Source organism: Bufo gargarizans, chromosome 6 (assembly GCF_014858855.1).
Source record: "Bufo gargarizans isolate SCDJY-AF-19 chromosome 6, ASM1485885v1, whole genome shotgun sequence".
Lineage (NCBI taxonomy): Eukaryota > Metazoa > Chordata > Amphibia > Anura > Bufonidae > Bufo > Bufo gargarizans.
The window spans coordinates 64,953,167-64,970,194 of NC_058085.1; the positions used below are offsets into that span (position 1 = coordinate 64,953,167).

Sequence of the window (17,028 nt, forward strand, 5' to 3'; positions counted from 1 at the left end):
GCGCAGAAACCCTGAAAACGGCGTTAGGTCGGACCAGTCACATGACTAACCAGTGGCGCCTGCAAAAACCCAACTGGCTTATAACAGGGTCTGTTGGTTCATATCATTTTACCAGAAAACACAGTGCTGAGCTGGTTTTCCCAGTAAGTGTGAACTCAGCCCAAAGAAATGCCTCCCATCTCTCCTGGTCTCACACTCTAGGCTTGGCTTTTAGTATGGGACTGCGTGTAGCCCTGCTCAGTGTCTCCAGGGGAGGGCGCCCTAGCACAGGCCCCTGCTGGGAGACATGGCGGCGACCGCGCACTCAGCTCCAGCCAGAGCTTCGAGACAAGAACAGGATAGAAACGTTCTCGATTCAGCCAATCAAAACGCCTGAACAGGCGTCCCTTTTCATTGGTCTATTGCTCTATTTAACTGGCCAATGACAGCCTTACGTTAAGAACCAATCACCAGCTGATATTCCAACCAATCACCAGGCAGCCGCTTTGGGGCGGAGCTTCCGAGGACGACCCGAATGTCAAACAATTATACCGACCAATGGGAAGGGCCCGTCGTGTTCGGGCTGCGGTGACGATACGCCAAGGGGTTGTGACGTAAGACGCACGAGCTCGGCCTGCTATATAAAGCGCGTAATTCGCCGTTTTACGCATAGACGACTTCTGTTGTGAGGAGGGAAGACGCAGGTCGAAGGTACCGGGAGCAAGTAAGTGCAATTGGACCTCGCTAATGTTAGGCATCTACGTGGGCGTCGGGGCGGTTATTTAGTCTCGGGGTGTTACATTTTTTTTTCTACGTGTACGTTATGTTAGGCGCCTGCTGGCTTTGCCGCTGGTTGTTGCGTCGCTTGTATAAATGTTGCTCTGGGTTATCAGTTGTGCCAGATGGCGGTTATATCGTGAGGCTGGAGCGCGGGGATTTCCACTGTAACGTTCTCAGCTGATCTCGGCCGCTGATTGGCTGCCCAGTAGCACGTGACTAAGTTTAAAGCGGTTTACCGCCTTTTCAGTTGTGACGTCATCAGAGACAATTATCTCGGCAGTTAACAATGTGATGCCACGGATCTTAAAGTTACTGCTCCCTGTTATCAGCCATTTGGACTAAAATGGCTTTTGTGGGTAGTTATTTAGTTCTGAATCTGTTTAAGAACTCTTGGATAACCCCCTTTCATGTACACTTAATGGGTGGACAATCCCTTTAAGTGTTAGATAAAATGTGTATATATGGTGTTCTCCCCATATGTTAGTAATAGAGGGGATTTTTTTGCCTACAAGAAATGTAATGAGATCTCCTCTCCGCAGGGTAAGAGATGGCACGTACAAAGCAGACCGCCCGTAAGTCCACTGGTGGAAAGGCTCCCCGTAAACAACTGGCCACCAAAGCTGCCAGGAAAAGTGCGCCCTCTACTGGAGGTGTGAAGAAGCCCCACCGTTACAGGTATGTTCTGAGATAAGTTGGCGCTTGCTTGTGCTGGAAGATGTCTGACCTGTATAAACTGCCTGTGACCTGAAGTTGCTGCCATTGGGCAGCAGTAGAGCTGTGTACCTTTATGAAGTGCTCAGCGTAATGGTGCTGTAAGCCAGTAGATGCTCAAGTGACAGCTAGGTGTACTTGCTGTTTCTGAGTAATCTTCATTAATGGGGTTCTACAGTTTGTTTAAACTGATCTATCCTCTGGATAGATCAGCATCTGACCGGTGAGGGTCTGACACCCGGGACCCCCACTGATCAGTTTGAGAAACCAGCAGCGCTGCAGCCTTCTCACTGTTTACCGCAGGCCCAGTGACGTCACGGCAAGTATTAACTGGCCTGGGCGCTGCTAAGCTCCATTCAAGTGAACAGAGCTTGGCCTCGTCCAGGCAAGTGATATTAGTCTTGATGTCACTGGGCTAGTGGTAAACTGTGAAGACCGTGGCACTGCGGCCTTCTCAAACAACTGATCGGAGGGGTGCCCCGAGTGTTGGACCCCTGCTGGTCAGAGGATAGATCATCAGTTAGAACAAAACTGCAGAACCCCCTTTAAAGGGCTATTTCAGTTAGATTGTGGGTAACCAGGACCCCCGCTGATCACACAATACATGGGCTTTGGGGGGATACAGCGTCGCTAAAATAACCAGAGTGGCCGGTTGCTTATGTGCATTGGCACTCAATTTTGTTTTTTGTGGGAGTTCCAGAGATGGCAGAGTACAGTGCTCCTGTAGAAATGCATGGAGCAGTCATACGCGTGCGACCAGCCGCTCTGTTCACAAGAACAGCCTGAAATGATGAGTGGCAGGTACGATCTCCACAGATCTTTGTTATCCCCATCCTCTGGAACAACCAGAATACCCATTTAATGCTTACTACTGATGGCAGCCTTGCTGATCAGCTGTTTAAGGAGGCCGTGGTGCTAGTGATTGTTTGAAGTCTCTTCCTAGTCCAGTTTTGTCACGGCCTAGGAGCTGCTAAGTCCCATTGAAGTGAATGGGCCTAGGCTGCAACACCAAACACAGCTACTATACTATGGATGGTAAGCTATAAGGCAGCGTGTGACCTCCTCACGACTGGTGGGCTTCCAGTTGTTGGAGATACTGGGGATGGGTAATCAGTATTAGACACTCAAACCCTTATGTGGTTATCCTTGCCTTTAAGATAATGCTGACCTTTCCTGATGGGTCAGTTTCTATTGTGGGGGTCTGGCTTCTGCTGGCCAGCTTGTTTGAAGGGGATGTGATTCTGTTGCATGGACTTTGTGCAGCCTTGCAATACCACACATGGCCACTATACAGTGTATGGTGGTGTACTAGGTATTCTATCTAGGGATGAGCAAATTAACTTCAGATGAAACCTCTGAAGTTTATTTGCATACAACTTCATTCTAATACTGTGCAGCGCAGGAGCTTCGTAAAGTATTGGCTGTGATGAGCTGAAGTTACTACTACATGAAGTCTCGTGAGACTTCGCATAATTTCAGAAATTGATTTATACTGTACTGTAAAAAAAAAGAATATCCTGAACTCTGGTTTTTGTTCCAAGGTACCACATGGAAGCCACCCAGAGTTAGGAAATGGCTTTTTACAGTACAAATTAATTTATGAAGTTGTTGCACAAAGTCACACGAATCTTCACTTAGTAACAACTTCGGCTCATCGCAGCCAATACATTCTAATAGTTTACGAAGCTCTGCACAGTATTAGAATGAGGTTTTATACCAATAGACTTCAGAGGTTTCATCCGCAGTTGATTTGCTCATCCCTAATTCTATCACAGGCTGCAGCACTTGGGTGATTTGTGGATGTCTAACTCTTGGCACCCTGACCAGTTCACACATGGGTGACCTAATCCTGTGGATAGATAATCAACAGTTAATGTCTGTAAGTCACTTCAAGCCTGGTCTAATGTGGGGCTGCAGTAGTAATGAATCTCGTTGCTTACTCTAGGCCTGGCACTGTTGCTCTGCGTGAGATCCGTCGTTACCAGAAGTCAACTGAGCTGTTGATTCGTAAGCTCCCCTTCCAGAGGCTGGTGAGAGAGATTGCACAGGACTTTAAGACTGACCTCCGCTTCCAGAGTGCTGCTATTGGAGCCCTGCAGGTAACTATTGCACAAACTCTACTGTTGTGTATCTCAGTATCTGGCAGCTTCCTGTAGGAGCATGTCCACATGCCTGGGAGCTATTGAGCGTGAGATCTGCAGATTTTAGATCCAGAGTCCAAGTCGCTGGGGGGTTTAAATTGTCTGCTTCGATAGAACATGGGATTTGATGCGCAAACTTGACTGCAGGTCAATCACTGTTCAGTCACGTTCTGCTATTTACTGCCCCTTACAGGCTTTTAGGTTATTAACTTCCTGTGATCAGTAGCAGTGGTGGCTGTACGGTCCTCAGGATCCTGTAGTGTGAAGGGGTGTTGAGGGCCCCGGCTGATGTGGGAAGGACAGCTCAATGTGTAGTGACTGTTGGGTCACTGCATCTCTGCTCCCATTTAAGTGGATGTGGTGGTTCTGGTGCTATTGGCTGCAGGGAACAGCTTCAGTGAGGTGTCGCATCCTGCTGGTCTGATATTAATGACTTGAGGCACATGACCATTGGTCATATGTGGATCTGCAAAACGTGGGCACCAGTTGTCCCTGCTGCATGTTCCCTAATACAGTGTTTCCCAACCAGTGTGCCTCCAGCTGTTGCAAAACTACAACTCCCAGCATGCCCGCACAGCCAAAGGCTATCAAGGCATGCTGGGAGTTGTAGTTTTGCAACAGCTGGAGGCACACTGGTTGGGAAACACTGCCCTAATAGAACAGTCCTATTCCTGTCTGATACAGACCAGATTGGGAGGGGGGGGGGGGGTGCATTAGTCCTTATGAGGATAGATTAATAACAGAACCCTGGATGGCTACATAGGTGATACATTTTGAAACCCTGTCCCCCATGCTATAGAGCTGTGAATATAATCCTGTGGCAGGAATGCTGCAAGTGACAAGTAGATTGATGGATGTACCTTATGCAGCAATAACTTATAATTCTTCTACCTCTTGTCTTGCAGGAGGCCAGTGAAGCATATCTTGTTGGTCTGTTTGAAGACACCAACCTGTGTGCCATTCATGCGAAGAGAGTGACCATCATGCCCAAGGACATCCAGCTTGCTCGCCGGATACGAGGAGAGCGGGCATAGTGGCACTTGTGGAGTTTTTATAGTGATTGTGTATAATACTTTGTTAACTTGTGTTTTTATTTTCTATGGATCGTCTCCTTTTTGTAACAGATAACCATTCCATCTGCCACTCAGGGTAAATGCTTCTGATTCTGGCTGTCCTGGGTATAGACTGATGCTGGGCAGCGGGTGCTTCTGCATGACCTTGGTCCTGTTCCACTATGCTCTGCAGCCAATGCAATAAGCAGTCAGTAAGGGATTCTCCAGCCTGTGTGCTGATGGGGAGAGGTCTTCATGCTTGGTAACGCCTTGTATCTTCTGCACCAGGCTAATATTCAGGGTCAGTAAGTGTTCCTGCCTAGAGTAACCATGGGACTGTTAGTCATTGTTTCACTCATTGTAACTCAGATTTGGATGGTCACTGCAGCTTGTCCAACATGAGGTGACCTGGTGCTTTGTACAGTGCAGACTGATGTGTTAACAAGGCAGCTACAGACACGATGTGCATTTATGAGAGCTATTTTATATTGTAGTGTCAGTATTCTAAATTAAATGTTTTCATTCATCCCGATTCCTTATTTAAATGACTTACAGCAGTTAAAAAAATAAATTCTTTATTGTAGGATTCTTTAGTACAAAGTTCAGTAGTTATTTTTTTGGTAGAATATTCTAGAGGTCATCCACTTCTTGGTCACACAAACCATTCTGTATGCTTGAAGCCTGTTGCTGCAAAAGGGATACATGTTGTAATGACAGTAACTGACTTCTATGGACTAGACATGTGTATATCAATCCTTGTAGGACCAGAGTGGAAGGTCCATTGAAGGCTTTAGCCCATTGTGTGCTGTCATCTAAGGCTACTTTCACATTTGCGTTCGGGGCTCCGCTTGTGAGTTCCGTTTAAAGGCTCTCACAAGCGGCCCCTGAACGCATCTGTCCAGCCCTAATGCATTCTGAGTGGATGTGGATCCGCTCAGAATGCATCAGTCTGGCAGCGTTTGGGCTCCGCTTAGCAGGCGGACACCTGAACGCTGCTTGCAGCGTTCGGGTGTCCGCCAGGCCGTGCGGAGGCAAACGGATCCGTCCAGACTCCCAATGGAAGTCAATGGGGGTGGATCCGTTTGAAGGTGACACAATATGGTGCAATTTTCAAACTGATCCATCCCCCATTAACTTTCAGTGTAAGTCTGAACGGATCCATCGTCTGCATTATATGAGCGGATCTGCTCTGAACGCAAGTGTAAAAGTAGCCTAACACTGCTGCCGTCTGTTCCACAACTTGTGGAACAGGCAGCCTATTAAATAAATGCCTATTGTCCACAATTGCAGTCAAGAATAGGACATGCTTGATATGGCCTCATGCACATGACTGTTTTGGTCCGCATCTGAGCTGCAGTTTTTCGTGGCTTGGATGCAGAACCGACAGCACTCTGTGTGCTGTCAACATCTGTTGCTCTGTTCTGTGGTCTGCAAAAAAAGCCAATTTTGTGGACAAGAATAGGCAGTTATATCATTGGCTGTTTTGCAAAATGCACAATGGCCATGTGCATGTAGCCTATTTGTGGGGCTGTGGAATGGAACTGATGCGGACAGCACACTGCTGTCTGCATATTTTGCAGCCCCATTGACATGCGCTGGTCTGCACTCATTCTGCAAGAACCTGGCCTGCTGTAACTATAACTCTGTAGAAGGAAAGGGCAGACGGAGATGCAGTATTATATGAAGGTCCTGTGTAAGGGGCAGTCTACATAACAGGAAATCATCCTGGACATGCTCGTCTAAAGCTACTTTCACACTTGGGGCAGAGTGATCAGGCAAGGAGTTCCGTCGCCGGATCTGGCAATCTGCACGTAGATGGATGTGGATCAGTATAGGGGTAGGCGATATAAATTTGTTCCTGTGCCGCAGAGACCTATTACAAGGAGCGCGCCACAGTGCATGTAAGTATAATGCTGCTCACTAACATACCATGGCAGCCAGGACTTCAGTAGCGTCCTGGCTGCCATGGTAACTGAGCGGAGCCCCAGCATTACATAGCTGGGACTCTGATCGGAACTGCCTCCAATGATGAGGGGGACCCTGTGGCCACTGCCACCAATGATTAATACTGGGGAGGGGGGTAGGTTTGAGTTACCAGAGGGGCTGCCATGGTCAGCTCCCTGCTGTTGTGTGCACAGGGCAGCAGGATGAGTGTAAAAGTCCTATTCACCCTAATAGAGCACTATTAGGGTGAATATGACAAGGGTCCTAGCCCTTGAGGAGGCGAAGTTAATAAATAAAAAGTTTAAAACAGCCCCCCCCCCCCCATATATAGAAAACAATATATAGCATATGCTTAAAATTATATCGCAATATAGATTTTAGGCCATATTGCCCACCCCTAGATAAGTCTTACAAATGCATTGCAAGAACTGATCCGTCTCTCCAGATGTCAACTGGAGAAACTGATCAGTTATATATTTATATACAGTTGCAAGAAAAAGTATGTGAACCCTTTGGAATGATGTGGATTTCTGCACAAATTGGTCATAAAATGTGATCTGATCTTCATCTAAGTCACAACAATAGACAATCACAGTCTGCTTAAACTAATAACACACAAAGAATTACATGTTACCATGTTTTTATTGAACACACCATGTAAACATTCACAGTGCAGGTGGAAAAAGTATGTGAACCCTTGGATTTAATAACTGGTTGAACCTCCTTTGGCAGCAATAACTTCAACCGAACGTTTCCTGTAGTTGCAGATCAGACGTGCACAACGGTCAGGAGTAATTCTTGACCATTCCTCTTTACAGAACTGTTTCAGTTCAGCAATATTCTTGGGATGTCTGGTGTGAATCGCTTTCTTGAGGTCATGCCACAGCATCTCAATCAGGTTGAGGTCAGGACTCTGACTGGGCCACTCCAGAAGGCGTATTTTCTTCTATTTAAGCCATTCTGTTGTTGATTTACTTCTATGCTTTGGGTCGTTGTCCTGTTGGAATACCCATCTTCTGTTGAGCTTCAGCTGGTGGACAGATGGCCTTAAGTTCTCCTGCAAAATGTCTTGATAAACTTGGGAATTCATTTTTTCCTTCGATGATGGCAATCCGTCCAAGCCGTGACGCAGCAAAGCAGCCCCAAACCATGATGCCCCCACCACCATACTTCACAGTTGGGATGAGGTTTTGATGTTGGTGTGCTGTGCCTCTTTTTCTCCACACATATTGTTGTGTGTTTCTTCCAAACAACTCAACTTTGGTTTCATCTGTCCACAGAATATTTTGCCAGTACTGCTGTGGAACATCCAGGTGCTCTTGTGCAAATGTGCAGTATTGTTTTTTTTGGACAGCAGTGGTATCCTCCCATGAAATCCATTCTTGTTTAGGGATGTTAGCATATGCCAGAGACTTTTGTAAGTCTTTAGCTGACACTCTAGGACAGTGATAGGCAAACTGCGTCTCCAGCTGTTGCAGAACTACAACTCCCAGCATGCAAAGACTGCCTACAGCAGGGAATGGTGGGAGTTGTAGTTTTGCAACAGCTGGAGAGACGCAGTTTGCCTATAACTGCTCTAGGATTCTTCTTCACCTCATTGAGCAGTCTGCGCTGTGCTCTTGCAGTCATCTTTACAGGACGGCCACTCCTAGGGAGAGTAGCAGCAGTGCTGAACTTTCCTCATTTATAGACAATTTGTCTTACCGTGGACTGATGAACAGCAAGGCTTTTGGAGATACTTTTATAACCCTTTCCAGCTTTATGCAAGTCAACAATTCTTAATCGTAGGTCTTCTGAGAGCTCTTTTGTGCGAGGCATCATTCACATCAGGCAATGCTTCTTGTGAAAAGCAAACCCAGAACTGGTGTGTGTTTTTTAGGGCAGCTGTAACCAACACCTCCAATCTCATCTCATTGATAGGACTCCAGTTGGCTGACACCTTACTCCAATTAGCTCTTGAAGATGTCATTAGTCTAGGGCAGGGGTGTCAAATTCATCGGGGGCCGCATCAGCAGTTTGGTCACCCTCAAAGGGCCGGTTGTATCTGTAGGACTATGTGTCCACTCTTTATTATCATAAATGATTGTCACTGCATTCAATTATTACTGTTTTTTGTAATAATGTAAGTAATAACTAGCTCTGAAAGCTTGACCTGCAAGCGCTGACTGGGGTCACATAGCATTATACTGATTTCTGATGCTATGTAACCCTTACCGTTCTGGAATGTGTTGGATAACACTGACAGCATTGTCAGTGTTATCCAACACATTCTAGAACTGTAAGGGTTACCGTATTTTTCGTCCTATAAGATGCACCGGCCCATAAGACGCACCTAGGTTTTTGAGGAGGAAAATAAGAAAAAAAATATTTTGAACCAAAAGGTGTGCTTTTGGTGGGTTTTGAACTAATTGTGGTCTGTGGGTGGCACTGTTATGGGGGATCTGTGGATGGCACTGTTATGGGGGATCTGTGGGTAACGCACTGTTATGGGGGATCTGTGGATGACACATATATAGCATCTTATGCTATGTGTCATCCACAGATCCCCTCCATAAGTGTCCCTGTAGTAGTGAATGACCCTCAATACACGGGCTAGGGGCCGGCATCTGCTTTTATAATGACAGCGGGGCCCGTGCAGTGACTATTCTACTACACGGGCCCCGCTCACTGTATAATCGTATAGTTAATGGTTACCGTATGTATATAATCGCATAAGGAGCGCTGTGTATTACCGGTACTTACAACTACAAGCGCTCGCCGAGAGGACAGGCGCTGGCAGCGTGAGTCATATGTCATGCACCCACGCCGCCTGCTTCATTCATAAAGACGTATGACTCACACTGCCAGCGCCCAGCCTGCCTCCTCCCTCCTCTCGGCGAGCGCTTGTAGTAGTGATAATAAAAAGGTGAAGGCTGGCGGCAGCTACGCGGGCCACATGACGAGGTCTGGCGGGTCGGATTCAGCCCGCGGGCCTTGTGTTTGACACCCGTGGTCTAGGGGTTCACATACTTTTTCCACCTGCACTTCCAATGGTGTGTTCAATAAAAACATGGTAACATTTAATTCTTTGTGTGTTATTAGTTTAAGCAGACTGTGATTGTCTATTGTTGTGACTTAGATGAAGATCAGATCACATTTTATGACCAATTTGTGCAGAAATCCATATCATTCCAAAGGGTTCACATACTTTTTATTGCAACTGTATATACAGGTCCTTCTCAAAAAATTAGCATATTGTGATAAAGTTCATTATTTTCTGTAATGTACTGATAAACATTAGACTTTCATATATTTTGGATTCATTACACACCAACTGAAGTAGTTCAAGCCTTTTATTGTTTTAATATTGATGATTTTGGCATACAGCTCATGAAAACCCAAATTTCCTATCTCAAAAAATTAGCATATTTCATCCGACCAATAAAAAAAATGTGTTTTTAATACAAGAAAAGTCAACCTTCAAATAATTATGTTCAGTTCTGCACTCAATACTTGGTCGGGAATCCTTTTGCAGAAATGACTGCTTCAATGCGGCGTGGCATGGAGGCAATCAGCCTGTGGCACTGCTGAGGTGTTATGGAGGCCCAGGATGCTTCGATAGCGGCCTTAAGCTCATCCAGAGTGTTGGGTCTTGCGTCTCTCAACTTTCTCTTCCCAATATCCCACAGATTCTCTATGGGGTTCAGGTCAGGAGAGTTGGCAGGCCAATTGAGCACAGTAATACCATGGTCAGTAAACCAGTTACCAGTGGTTTGGGCACTGTGAGCAGGTGCCAGGTTGTGCTGAAAAATGAAATCTTCATCTCCATAAAGCTTTTCAGCAGATGGAAGCATGAAGTGCTCCAAAATCTCCTGATAGCTAGCTGCATTGTCCCTGCTCTTGATAAAACACAGTGGACCAACACCAGCAGCTGACATGGCACCCCAGACCATCACTGACTGTGGGTACTTGACACTGGACTTCAGGCATTTTGGCATTTCCCTCTCCCCAGTCTTCCTCCAGACTCTGGCACCTTGATTTCCGAATGACATGCAAAATTTGCTTTCATCCGAAAAAAGTACTTTGGACCACTGAGCAACAGTCCAGTGCTGCTTCTCTGTAGCCCAGGTCAGGCGCTTCTGCCGCTGTTTCTGGTTCAAAAGTGGCTTGACCTGGGGAATGCGGCACCTGTAGCCCATTTCCTGCACACGCCTGTACACGGTGGCTCTGGATGTTTCTACTCCAGACTCAGTCCACTGCTTCCGCAGGTCCCCCAAGGTCTGGAATCGGTCCTTCTCCACAATCTTCCTCAGGGTCCGGTCACCTCTTCTCGTTGTGCAGCATTTTCTGCCACACTTTTTCCTTCCCACAGACTTCCCACTGAGGTGCCTTGATACAGCACTCTGGGAACAGCCTATTCGTTCAGAAATTTCTTTCTGTGTCTTGCCCTCTTGCTTGAGGGTGTCAATGATGGCCTTCTGGACAGCAGTCAGGTCGGCAGTCTTACCCATGATTGCGGTTTTGAGTAATGAACAAGGCTGGGAGTTTTTAAAAGCCTCAGGAATCTTTTGCAGGTGTTTAGAGTTAATTAGTTGATTCAGATGATTAGGTTAATAGCTCGTTTAGAGAACCTTTTCATGATATGCTAATTTTTTTAGATAGGAATTTTGGGTTTTCATGAGCTGTATGCCAAAATCATCAATATTAAAACAATAAAAGGCTTGAACTACTTCAGTTGGTGTGTAATGAATCTAAAATATATGAACGTCTAATGTTTATCAGTACATTACAGAAAATAATGAACTTTATCACAATATGCTAATTTTTTGAGAAGGACCTGTATAATTAAAAAAAAAAAAAAAATTCACATTTTTACCAGTCTGGAGACCGGAAGGATGGATCCAGCACTAATAGATTTCAATATAAATGAATGCCGGATCTGGAATTTTGGACTGAGATAAAACTGCAGCATGCTGCGGTATTTCCTCAATCCAAAATGCTGTTCAGTGACTAAACTGAAGACATCCTGAAAACTGATCAGTTCTTTTCCGGTATTGAGCCCCTGTGACGCAACGTAATACCGGAAAAGAAAAACTAAATGGGTCCGGGTAAATGGCGTGAAAGCCAGACTAGTTGAGCACCACTTACCGATGCGCTTTATGAGCTCTTCACACTCCTTGTGGTTAGAGACTTCAAACACGAAGCAGTTAAAAGAATTCATGTCGCAGTCCTCGTCTTTCTCACTAGGACGTGGAGGAACAGTATACAGTTATATATTCGATATGATCTCTTGGCTTGGAGCTGCACTTCACAGCAAAATATGCAGCTGAAAACTTTGCTTTTAGTGGTGTAAATCCTGCCGGATTTTGCATAACCGCATGCAGTGTTTGTTGTCCAAATGATGGGATCTCACTCCCACTGATCCCTCAAAGAGACCACAGCGCTGCGGCTCCTTCAAAGGTTTTTGCCCTTTGAGTTGCTGTGCAGGAAAAGACACCAAAGGGACTTTTCAATTCTAGGATCAGCAGTGGTCCCTGAGGTCAGACCACACCTGCTATATTCTACCCCTATGGCGTTATGAGAACAGCCAAGCAAGGGGGGCAGCTTGGGCGTCATAGTTTAAAGGGAACCTGTCACCAGGATTTTGTGTACAGAGCTGAGGACATGGGTTGCTAGATGGCCGCTAGCACATCCGCAATACCCAGTCCCCATAGCTCTGTGAATGAGGCGTTAGTTATAAAGCCATTGATAGGCCAATGGAGTATTTTACCATATGAAGACAAAAGAAATGCATAACAAAACCAGCTCTGCTACATAATGTAGCTGGTTTTACGTGGGAAATGTATTGCTGGTACCTGATGCTGACACCTGCACTTCTGGGTAAAAGTACATAGTTATGGTTGAGGCCATTTGTTAAGGGCTCTTTCACACTTGCGTTGTCTGGATCCGTCGTGTACTCCATTTGCCGGAATTACACGCCGGATCCGGAAAAACGCAAGTGAACTGAAAGCATTTGAAGACGGATCAGTCTTCAAAATGCGTTCAGTGTTTCTATGGCAGCCAGGACGCTATTAAAGTCCTGGTTGCCATAGTAGTAGTGGGGAGTGGGGGAGCAGTATACTTACCGTCCATACGGCTCCCGGGGCGCTCCAGAATTACGTCCATGCGATCACGTCATCCATGCACGTGGGGTGCCCTGACGTCACTCTGAAGCGCCCCGGGAGCCGCACGGACGGCAAGTATACTGCTCCCCCACTACACTTTACCATGGCAAACAGGACTTTAGCGTCCTGGCAGCCATGGTAACCATTCAGAAAAAGCTAAATGTCGGATCCAGTAATGCGCCGAAACGACGTTTAGCATTAATCCGGATCCGGCCTTCAGCCTTTCAATGGGCATTAATTCCGGATCCGGCCTTGCGGCAAGTGTTCAGGTATTTTCTCCGGTCCTGATGCATCCTGAACGGATTTCACTCCATTCAGAATGCATGGGGATAATCCTGATCAGGATTCTTCCGGCATAGAGCCCCAACAACGGAACTCTATGCCGGAACAGAACAACGCAAGTGTGAAAGAGCCCTAAGGCCCCTTTTTACATGAGCGAGTTTTCCCCGTGGGTGCAATGCGTGACATGTACGCATAACACCCGCACTGAATCCTGACCCATTCATTTCAATGGGTCTGTGTACATGAGCGTTGTTTTTCACGCATCAGTTCTGCGTTGCGTGAAAATCGCAGCATGTTCTATATTCTGCGTTTTTCACGCAGAATATAGAACTCTGGCCCCATAGAAGTGAATGGGGCTTCAGTGAAAAACGCATTGCATCCGGAAGCAAGTGCATCCGGATACAATACGTTTTTCACTGATGGTTGCTAGGAGATGTTGTTTGTAAACCTTCAGTTTATTATCACGCGCGTGAAAAACGCATCAAAACGTATTGCACCCGCGCGGAAAAAACTGAACAACTGAACGCAATCGCAGACAAAACGGACTGAACTTGCTTTCAAAATAGTGCGAGTTTCACTGAACGCATCCGGACCTAATCCGTCACGCTCGTGTGAAAGAGGCCTAACTCTGCTCTGCTACATCTGCTTATAAAGGGATGAACAGACCGTGCACATTGTGGTATACCTTCTTGTTCTTGCATTAGTCTTCAGCCTGTGGCTCTCTAGACCTGGTGGAAGTACAAATTTAGGTGGTGGGGGGGGGAGGGGGTTTCATGGATCAGTTTTGCACCGGGGCCCCATGGATTGTGTGTACGCCACTGCCTGAACATGCGCCTTAAAGGGGTTGTGTCACTTCAGCAGCTGGCATTTATCAAGCCACTTACTAATGTATTGTGATTGTCCATATTGCCTCCTTTGCTGGCTCTATTCATTTTTCTGTCACATTATACACTGCTTGTTTCCATAGTTACGACCACCCTGTAATCTAGGAGTGGTGGTCGCTCTTGCACACTATAGGAAAATGCGCTGGCCTGTGGGAGCACACATAGGCACGCATGTCCAGCAGCTCCTGTCCTGGTCACCTCATATCTGTGCTGCAGCAGTGGTCATAACCCCTGAAAATGAGCCGTGTATAATGTGCATGAGCCCCAACTACTGTATATCTTTTATCCACTTTACATAAGGTGGTGCCTGTCAAATATTCATCAACACGCGTCCAGTCATCATACTCACACGGCACATAATGCAAAGACCTTCCTGTTATCCAGCCTTCGCCCCACGCTGGAAATCTCTGGGTACGAGTAGTGAAACAGGACCTGCAGGAATACACAGGCAGAGTCAAGGCCTTGTTCAGTGCAGTCTACAAACGGAGACCATTTTCTACTCCCATCATTTACCTCTGAAGATTCCTTGTCCTTTACGGCAACTTCTGTCTCCTTGATGTCAAGCAATACATCCTGCAAAAGAGAAGGTTCAAGGTGAGTGCTGACCGAGCCGTGGCCATTCACAGTCTGCCATCCAGACCCGGTATCGGCCCTGGACCAATAGTCAGAAGCTGTGTGGCGACATAACGGGAGGCTTCCGACAACCCAAAATATTCAGAAGCTGTGTGGCGACATAACTGGAGTCTTCCGACAACCCGGAATAGTCAGAAGCTGTGTGGCGACATAACTGGAGGCTTCCGACAACCCAGAATAGTCAGAAGCTGTGTGGCGACATAACTGGAGGCTTCCGACAACCCAGAATAGTCAGAAGCTGTGTGGCGACATAACTGGAGGCTTCCGACAACCCAGAATAGTCAGAAGCTGTGTGGCGACATAACTGGAGGCTTCCGACAACCCAGAATAGTCAGAAGCTGTGTGGCGACATAACTGGAGGCTTCCGACAACCCAGAATAGTCAGAAGCTGTGTGGCGACATAACTGGAGGCTTCCGACAACCCAGAATAGTCAGAAGCTGTGTGGCGACATAACTGGAGGCTTCCGACAACCCGGAATAGTCAGAAGCTGTGTGGCGACATAACTGGAGGCTTCCGACAACCCGGAATAGTCAGAAGCTGTGTGGCGACATAACTGGAGGCTTCCGACAACCCGGAATAGTCAGAAGCTGTGTGGCGACATAACTGGAGGCTTCCGACAACCCAGAATAGTCAGAAGCTGTGTGGCGACATAACTGGAGGCTTCCGACAACCCAGAATAGTCAGAAGCTGTGTGGCGACATAACTGGAGGCTTCCGACAACCCAGAATAGTCAGAAGCTGTGTGGCGACATAACTGGAGGCTTCCGACAACCCGGAATAGTCAGAAGCTGTGTGGCGACATAACTGGAGGCTTCCGACAACCCAGAATAGTCAGAAGCTGTGTGGCGACATAACTGGAGGCTTCCGACAACCCAGAATAGTCAGAAGCTGTGTGGCGACATAACTGGAGGCTTCCGACAACCCAGAATAGTCAGAAGCTGTGTGGCGACATAACTGGAGGCTTCCGACAACCCAGAATAGTCAGAAGCTGTGTGGCGACATAACTGGAGGCTTCCGACAACCCAGAATAGTCAGAAGCTGTGTGGCGACATAACTGGAGGCTTCCGACAACCCAGAATAGTCAGAAGCTGTGTGGCGACATAACTGGAGGCTTCCGACAACCCGGAATAGTCAGAAGCTGAGTGGCGACATAACTGGAGGCTTCCGACAACCCGGAATAGTCAGAAGCTGTGTGGCGACATAACTGGAGGCTTCCGACAACCCGAAATTGCCAGAAGCTGTGTGGCGACATAACTGGAGGCTTCCGACAACCCAGAATAGTCAGAAGCTGTGTGGCGACATAACTGGAGGCTTCCGACAACCCGGAATAGTCAGAAGCTGAGTGGCGACATAACTGGAGGCTTCCGACAACCCGGAATAGTCAGAAGCTGTGTGGCGACATAACTGGAGGCTTCCGACAACCCGAAATTGCCAGAAGCTATATTTCCTCCAGAATTAAAGAGGTTGTCGCACAAAAATTTTTTTCTTTTTTTTTAAACCAGCACCTGCATCTGAATAGTTTTGTAATTAAGGGCCCATTCAGACGGCCGTAGTGCTTTGCGGATCTGCAAAACACGGATACCGGCCATGTGCGTTCCGCAATTTGCAGACAGCACATGGCTGCAACCTTTAATTGACAATGCCTATTGTGGACAAGAATAGGACAAGCCCTATCTTTTCTGCAGAACGGAACCACGGTTGCGGACAGTGTGCTGTCCGCATCTTTTGCGGCCCCATTGAAATGAATAGGTACGTACCCATTCTACAAAATTGCGTAACAGATGTAGACTCATTCATACGGCCGTCTGAATGAGCCCTAAAATGTATTATAGCTACAGGGTTATTTATTGAAATCTATCTGTAGAGCGCCACCTGCTGTTTACTCTTTATCTAAATTCTCTGTCCAGCTCACTGGGATGGAAGCACATGCTCAGTTCCATCCTTCAGCTGCAGCAGAAAAGACACGCCCCCTGAGAAAGGACACGCCCCCGAGCTGCCAGCTTGAAATAAATCTAGCAGAACAGTTGGAGCAATGCATGAGATCTCTGGATCCATGTGAGGTACAGGGCTGGTTCTAGCTTTGTTAGAAAGGTATTGTCATGTGATTTATTTCTTTATTTTATGCATTTTATATAGCGCTACTATATTCCGCAGCGCTTTACAGACATTAGCATCCAACTGTCCCCAATGGGGCTCACAATCTAAGTTCCCTATCAGTATGTCTTTGGAGTGTGGGAGGAAACCGGAGAACCCGGAGGAAACCCACGCAAACACGGGGAGAACATACAAACTCCAGGCAGATGTTGTCCTTGGTCGGATTCTAACCTAGGACCCCAGCGCTGCAAGGCACCAGTGCTAACCACTGAGCCACCATGCTGCCCACATCTGATGTCTGATTTTAATTTTTTACATTACTCACGGGAGAACCAGCCATGGAAAACAGGAAGGAATTAACAAAGTTCCATAATTTTTTATGTTT

At 46.8% G+C, this 17,028-nt stretch overlaps 2 protein-coding genes across 5 annotated transcripts in view; one reads left to right on the forward strand and one right to left on the reverse strand.

The window, feature by feature from the left end:
- Positions 1 to 552: 552 nt before the first annotated feature.
- LOC122940048 (histone H3.3A) lies at positions 553 to 5,189 on the forward strand. The gene is made up of 4 exons (XM_044296350.1): positions 553 to 703; positions 1,299 to 1,434; positions 3,416 to 3,569; positions 4,517 to 5,189. Exons 2-4 carry the CDS (start codon positions 1,307 to 1,309, stop codon positions 4,643 to 4,645), a joined length of 411 nt encoding a protein of 136 aa, XP_044152285.1. The 5' UTR covers positions 553 to 703; positions 1,299 to 1,306; the 3' UTR covers positions 4,646 to 5,189.
- Positions 4,737 to 17,028, reverse strand: part of LOC122940046 — a 33,846-nt gene continuing 21,554 nt past the window's right edge. For all 4 annotated transcript variants that reach the window (XM_044296348.1, XM_044296347.1, XM_044296346.1 and 1 more), the window contains 4 exons: positions 14,430 to 14,489; positions 14,266 to 14,348; positions 11,735 to 11,829; positions 4,737 to 5,350 (listed from right to left, as the gene is read on the reverse strand). In XM_044296348.1, the coding sequence (XP_044152283.1) occupies positions 5,316 to 5,350; positions 11,735 to 11,829; positions 14,266 to 14,348; positions 14,430 to 14,489 (273 nt within the window). In that variant the 3' untranslated portion in view covers positions 4,737 to 5,315. The remainder of the gene's footprint in view (positions 5,351 to 11,734; positions 11,830 to 14,265; positions 14,349 to 14,429; positions 14,490 to 17,028) is intronic.

Coding starts and splice junctions, on each gene's coding strand:
- LOC122940048 (XM_044296350.1), top strand. CDS start 1,307: ATGGCACGTACAAAGCAGACCGCCCGTAAGTCCACTGGTGGAAAGGCT. Junction 1,435..3,415: donor AAGAAGCCCCACCGTTACAG/GTATGTTCTGAG, acceptor TGCTTACTCTAG/GCCTGGCACTGTTGCTCTGC. Junction 3,570..4,516: donor CTGCTATTGGAGCCCTGCAG/GTAACTATTGCA, acceptor CTTGTCTTGCAG/GAGGCCAGTGAAGCATATCT.